The following is a 7,500-nucleotide window of genomic DNA, read 5'->3' as shown; positions in this document are numbered from 1 at the left end:
TCCAAGAAGTATAAGTGCATAAAAAAAACAAAATTAAATTGAATCCCTACAGTAGGCAAATCGATTACGTCAATTAAATATAAGATGAATTATAATCTAATCTTATAATGTTCATCAATTACAGCTCTTCCAGACATTTCTCTTGTCCCTGGACCAATATACGCTGAGATGGGTAAAGATATCAGTCTCCCCGAGTGCGGGGTCATCGGATATCCCCCTCCGGTGATATCCTGGACAAAGCTTTTTGATCAACTTCCAACTGGAAGAAGCGCTGTAGAAGGTCAAACCTTGACGATAAAAAAACTGCAGAAAAAAGACGGAGGAACATACATCTGCACGGCTAAAAACGCCATGGGCGCTTCGCACGCCATGACAACTTTGATCGTTAATGTGGTGCCTCAATTTACTGTCAAACCACCAAAGAAGATAGAGCTTTATCATGGACAATCAGTTACACTGAACTGCTCCGCAGTCGGGCATCCAGTTCCGAAAATAACATGGTCAAGGTGCAAAGGAGATATGCCAGAAGGACTCACACAGGTGAAGGACGGACAGCTTAAGATAAACAGCTTGACAGCTGAAGACAGTGATATTTATACTTGCTCTGCTCAGAGTGAGACGGTTCGCGTGGAGACTGAAGTACAACTCACTGTGAAAACTGGTAAGCAGAGATAATTTTAAGGTGACGTTAACAGAGGTTACCTAATAGATATTTCAAATATTAGAGGGAATAGAAGAATATGTCCTCATCTTTTATTATTTGGTGGCCCAAATAAAATGAAAATCGGTCAGGTAAAAATTTTGCCGGATTTATAGTGGAAAAAATGCCCAAAGTTTTTTCCTTGTTGTAAATTGCTTAAAATCTCTCAGCCCCTTTGTTAGAGGACGGTATTCAGCAAACTTCATTCGCTGATATGAAGAAAGCTCCTGTTCGTAATTTTTTTAAAAAATCCAATTAGTAGTCATTAGTGGATTTTTCGTTCCTTCTCCCCATTTGCGCGTCTTCGGCCGCTCATTTTTGAGTTCGCGGTGAATGGAGTTTTCTGCACCGCGTTCACTTTTTCCAGCGGGATAGATTGTGTTAGTGGAAGGCACCCTTAATTTGTCCCTCTAAGGGGGCAGTATTGTTAAAAGCATAATTTTTCGTCGATTTCCACCCTTTTCCTTAAATATCTAGCCAAGATTTCGTGCAATCAAAACATGACTCCATTAAGTTGGAGTCCTTAATTCAATAATTTTTTTGAGAATTTTGGATGATTTTTCGAATGTTTTTAATGTACAAAAATTAGGGGGGGATGTTTAAAGTGTTGGAAAAATTAGAAAATATTGGATTTGGGGGTTAACAAAAATTAAAAGATGATATGAAAAATTGGTAGACAATTACCAGATACTCCACCACCACAACAAGGTGCCTCTGATCCCATTAGAAGACTAACTCATACTCGTTTATGCGTATACCTTTTCTAATTTATTTCCCTCCCAAATCATTATTTCCCCTTCAATATTTAAAAAACCAACCCTTAATCGAACTAAGGCCCCGTTTACATGGAGAAAAGTTGTCCCGGGAAAGAGTGTGATTCTTCTAGCCGAGTCAACTTTAGAGAGCGTTTATAAGAGAAAAAAGTTCACCCCTCTGGAATACTCTTATTATCTAAATGGCGCGCGCATGCCCTGATGGCCCTGACCGACTTGACTAGGTTGGGCGAGCCAAAGTGCTTATATGAAGAAAAGTTGGCCCAGCTAGGATGGTCACCCTACAATCACAAAAGTGTGACCCTGCTAGGTTGTTTCCTTTTGTAGAGCTAACTTTTTGTTTCTCATTTAAACGATTCGCCTCGTTTTGTAAGGGAATTTATAAAAAGTTGGCTCGCCCAGAATAGCTCCGCTACTCGGACAATTTTTCTCCGTATAAAAGGGGCCTGAGACAAAACCATGTTTCTGAAGCAAACCCTGCGTCTGGGAAGAAAATCAATCGTAAGCCTGATGCTAAAAATTTCCTTGTATGCCGAAATTAACTTACTGAAAAAAATGTTTTGATTTCAATTCGACTTAATTCGTGCAACAACTGCTTCGCAGGTTTACGCATCAGTATTTTCAGCTTTCACTCTACATTAAGGTTTTACTTAAAATGCTGGTCAAGGAAGTCCTATTCAAGAAAATGGCACAGTTTCTATCCAAATTTTTCCTCTGTAATGAGTTTTGAGCTTCCCCCCACCCTTTCCTCAATTAAATTAAAGCTCACCCAGAAGCTAACTCACTCCGATGACGAAAAATTCTTGCAAGGACCACTTGGACAAATTAAACGACAGTGAGGGGAAGCCGCATCTTGGTGTAGATCAATATCAGCAATGTAGGTAACAATTAAAGTTGAAGGCAAGTTTTAAAGCTGATGGGACAAACATAGATAGGAAATTTTTTCTCCGTCTCCCCGACCATAGTGGTCGACAAATTGTCTTGCCAAAAGTCAATTTAACGTCTTAGTTCCATAATCCAACTAAGTTTGCACTGATTCTTTCACAGGTTGTTAGAACCTAAAAGTGAGGCTCGATATGATAACTTATTTTTTGTTAACTCATTTATTTAGTTATCCATTTATTTATTTATAGTAACTGACTTTATTGATTTTTATTATTTTTCAACTTTTACAGCCCGAGATTGTGCCGAGTTGTTGAACGCCGGTTTCAAAGAGAATGGCCTTTACACAGTAAACCCAACAAATACAAATAAAACCAGTTTTGAGGTGTTCTGTGACATGACAACTGATGGCGGAGGATGGACAGTCTTTCACAAGCGCTTTAATGGTTTTGTTGGATTCTACAGGGGGTGGGAGGAGTACAAAAACGGCTTTGGTGACGTCAGAGGAGAGTTTTGGCTTGGAAACGAAAAAATTCATCAACTGACAGAGATTCCGAGTCAGCTGCGAGTAGAAATTAAGACAAAAGATAATGGCAACAAGTACGCCAAATACAGTAATTTTACAGTTGCTAACGAGGCGTCTAGCTACACGCTGTTTGTTGGATTTTACACTGGTACAGCTACGGATCAACTGGCTATTCATGATGGCATGGCTTTCAGTACTAAGGACCGAGATAATGACGAAAATAGTAGTAACTGTGCTGTAATTAACAAGGGAGCATGGTGGTATAATAGCTGTGCTCGCTCAAGCCTGAATTCCAATTATGGTAACGGTCACTATAACTGGAATTGGGGCCCACTCCTGGCTAGTGAAATGAAATTGAAACCCGCAAGGCCTAAATGAACACACGGGCGTCACGGAGCATCTTAGATCCGGTTAAAAAAAAACCTTTTAAAGGTTTTTTAACTGCAGAATATTTAGTTATAGAATTTTAAGACAATTCATGAAATCCCAAAGGTAACAAAAGATGTTCAGCACTACTTTATCTCTCTCCACCGGGTTTCAGAAAACAAGTCTTTGTCCAAAATACATCGGTACAGAGGAATCCACCCTTTTTTATTGCGTCTTGTGATAGCAAGACTGTATGTTTGATGGGGAACTAGCTCTTCAGTCAGGCTATACAGAAGACTCAGAAACTCAGTCCAAAAACTCATTCTTTCAAGTTGTTGTACCGTATTTTCTTCTTTCTTGTAATTATACGCTTACCAAGAGAAGATAAAGGGGACAGAGAAGGCATCCCCCATACACACCCTATTCCATAGGTAATTCGTCTCGAGTTATTTTTAACACCACAGATCTCAAGGGGGATTAGACAACAGCCAATCACATAGCGCGAATGTGTTCCGCGTGGATGACCCACGCTCAGAGCCACGCGTCCTTCACGAATTGACGCACAACAAAATGGCGGAAGACGCGGAGAGCAATATTGCTCTTTGTTTTGTCGACGAAAACGACTACAGAGAGATGTCTGCTAAAGCTGTGTAAGCGAAACGGAAATTAAAAAAGAATCGCCCTTCCTCTCTTGTATAGAGCTAACAGTACAGCAGGGAAATCCTTAACACTGAATATTCTCTAATGATTATTTATAATTTACTCTTTGAAGAGAGCAATTTCTGGTTTGATATTTATTCTTTTATTAGTCTTTTATTATTCAACAAAAATAACACTTGGCGTCCTACTTGCTTTATTGTACAAACGACCGGTTTCAATAGACCGGCGAAATTTCTCATTTTATCAGAGCACTGAGGTTACGACAACTTCGAGTTAAACTGATTTCACGGGTTGTCAAAGAGTCCAGCGATTCCCTTTTCCCAGTGAGCGCCGACGCATTTCGCTTCAATATTCAACAATGCTCTCGATCTCTTTACGCTTTCATTGCCTTTCGCCCGACATGTTTTGCACGGCGTTTAGTCATGCGAAACCTCCACAAAACATCCACGCAACGCGCGAGGTAACTTTATCCCGATTCTAAAAATAACTCGAGACGAATTACCTATGGAATAGGGTGTGTACGGGGGATGCCTTCTCTGTCCCCTTTATCCTCTCTTGACGCTTACTATATCTCAGAGTAAAGCAACTCTCTCTCTCTGATCTTAGTTCTAGCGCTGCGTTTTTATGGGCACACAGCCAAGTTCACGGTTTTAGGCGCGAACTGCCACCCAAATTCAGTTCATGAATTTCCATGGAGCAGTTGCGCTAAGTTAGTACGTCGTTACAAGAACAACCTATTTCCGATATTTTTAAACTGGAACTCGGCTGTTTTCCAGAAACACAACGCCAGGGACTTAGAAAAAAAATACAATGATCAGTTTGATGGTAAAACTTTCTTACAAGTTCAGTTGAAATAACTTGAAATAAGGTTTTACATTTTTCCTTAGTTTACAATATTTGCTTCAAGTAGTAAACAAATGAAATATGGAAAAAGGCGGTCTTTCCTCAGAATAAGACAGCTGAATGGATCACAATACCATTACGCATCTTACAATCTCAACGAACAATCCACAGGATATATTGTTGTTTAAACAACTTAATTAACGAACTTACACTCTCTAATAAAACAGGACAGACTGAAATATGGGTTTCTTTCCGAAAGAGGGTGTTGACGAGACTTTTTCAATAGAATATCAGTTGCGAAAGTGTAAGCGGCTTTCTTTACACAAGGAGGAAAAGAAAAACGATAGGAAAAATAAAAAAGAACTGAATATTCTATACAAATATTTTAAAAGTAGGTTGTGTTTGATCGTCCGGGTGAACGTAGTCCTGAATTGGACTGTTGTTGTTGACAGTGACTGACGTTTCGACGACCTGTGCGGTAGTCATCTTCAGAGGCAAAGTGAGTTGTATCACGTCAGTTGATGGTATTACACTCTGGTTGTTGATCTGTTTGGTCAATTACCTAGCGATGTTATTGGTCGCCCTTTCAGTTAAGCCGTGCAGTCGTCGTAAAGTGGCTATCGGTTTGTGTATGTGCAACACCTATATTGTAAGGTTGTACACTGATATAAGTCGTTTGTACGGCGCTGGTAACTGTTGCAAACGATTCAGTGGCATTTGTTCTGAGTCAATTTGATGTTTCGTCTGTAAATGGTGCTCAGCAATGTGATTGTTGACGTCACCATTCCGCGTCGCTCGTTTGTGTTCGGTCAGTTGCGTGCTTAGCTTTCTGCCGGTTTCACCAATGCATAGTTAATTGAATGGAATGGTTATGAAACCCGTCAGACTCCTTTGTTATATGTTTTTGTGGACCTGAAAGTGCACAACGTTCAAAAGAATTCCTATCATTTTGATTGTATTGACCAATAAAAACGTTGCATTAATTTATTCCGTAACAATTTGCCAACAGAAAACAAAGGATTGTGCACTTTCAGGGTGCTTCCAACATAAACTGCAGCACTGTTGTTTTTATCATTGATGTTTGCCCTTTTCATAACCAGTCTCCTCTAATAACTATGACCAATGTAAGAAGCCTGGCAGTCGCAGCATTTGATCTTGTACACTGCTCCCTGTCCGTCCTCCGGTTTGTCTTTGTCCTTGAAATTAGTAAGCAATCATCGTAAAGTGGTTATCCGTTTGTGTGCAACACGTATATTGTAAGGTTGTAATATACGTGGGATAGTTTCAGAGGTGCCTCTGATGTACGGTATAGTCGCTGTCGTAACAGGGCCAGAGTTGAAGTTGGTCTGAGTGTTGGAATCAATTATACTGTGAGTGTTCCGTCTAACAAAGTCCGTGTTGTAATTGTTCTTACTAAAAACGTTGTTAAGATAATCAGTCTCGTCTTGTAGGCTGTCAAATGAGTCGCAAACTGTTTGCGCTCGTCTCAAATTTAGTTTAAGCTTACTTATGAACAAGTCAACTAAAAAAAGTAACGCAAGACTTACGCTTAATTTGCATTTGTAAACAAAAAACTTTTTCACCGGTTTTATCGATAAACTATTCAAGTCAAAAAGACAAAGCTTTACCTGTTAAAACTTCCAAACCGAACTTCGTCACCTTCTTCATGTATTTCGGAAATAGCTTGCTTGATTAGTTGTGAAATTTCTTAGTTTGTTACGGCAGCAAACCGGGAAAGCATTTTGCTCGCAACTTACGCGAGTTTGGCGTCGCTCGCTCGGAGGAACTGGAGGTGAATCAGTGAATAGTACAGGATATTCACTGATTGAGTAGCCAATCAGAACGCCCGAAAAACACTATTTACTGTTTTAGTATATACTAAAAAGAATTATGCTCATATTATTCTCAGAGTGTGTTATCCGGTAACACACCTCTACATCTGCATTGGTGACGTCGTGGCATATTAACTCCTCTTTTGTAAACAATGCTGAAAGCAACTGAAAGACAGTCTTTGTACTAAAAATTGCGGCTCTCTATTATTATGATCAGTATATTACATGGTTATCAGCCTACTTCATCTAAACTTTTTTTTATAGCCTTGTTTCTGAGGCAGTAGCCAAGTGTCTGTGATTGTTTGAACAGGATATATTCTTAGTGGTGATTACTTTAGTTATGAATCTTGTTTCAACTTTTATGATGCAAATCAACCCGTCCAACTCGAATGTTATTTACTATGTTCATGTTGTTTCGTAAAACGTTTCTACTTCGTCAGGTGTGAAGTTGTAAGTTCCTGCCAGGAATGTTTGGGCGAATGTGCTGCCGTAGCTGTAACCGCTCGGTGGACTGTACGTATAGCCAAGGTTGCAACAACAACAACAACAACAACAACAACAACAATAAGCTTTATTTGCATGACCATAACAAAGTATTACAGTATTGCAAAAGCTACTTGAAATTAATCATTGGTTCCTTGTAAATTAAATGTTTAAAATAATTTGAAACTTATTAATCATTGTTTATTTCTAACCATCAGTAGGATTAATTATTCCGGAGATAAGTTTGTCTCTCAATTCAAAGCAAGTTGATATAAATGAAATTTATTGGATGTTAACAAAATAGTCAGTAGAATTCATCAGATGTGATAATAAGGACTCATGTGATTGTAGTCGTAGAAACGGTATTTTAGGTTCTAGTTTAGAGAAGAACATATCTCTTCCAACCAACCAACCTATGCAACTGATATTAATAAA

The 7,500-nt window shown here is 39.1% G+C and overlaps 1 protein-coding gene across 1 annotated transcript in view; it reads left to right on the top strand.

Annotated features, from left to right (window-relative positions):
• LOC140947974 (uncharacterized) overlaps window positions 1-3,259 on the top strand; it is a 4,363-nt gene extending 1,104 nt beyond the window's left edge. The window contains exons 2-3 of the mRNA XM_073397196.1: window positions 125-661; window positions 2,649-3,259. Coding sequence (XP_073253297.1) covers window positions 125-661; window positions 2,649-3,259 — 1,148 coding nt within the window. The remainder of the gene's footprint in view (window positions 1-124; window positions 662-2,648) is intronic.
• Window positions 3,260-7,500: the final 4,241 nt, after the last annotated feature.

The sequence above is a fragment of the Porites lutea genome, chromosome 9 (assembly GCF_958299795.1).
Source record: "Porites lutea chromosome 9, jaPorLute2.1, whole genome shotgun sequence".
In the NCBI taxonomy this organism is placed as follows: domain Eukaryota; kingdom Metazoa; phylum Cnidaria; class Anthozoa; order Scleractinia; family Poritidae; genus Porites; species Porites lutea.
Note: the sequence above shows the minus strand (reverse complement) of the source record. Positions and strands in the feature narration are given on the sequence as shown.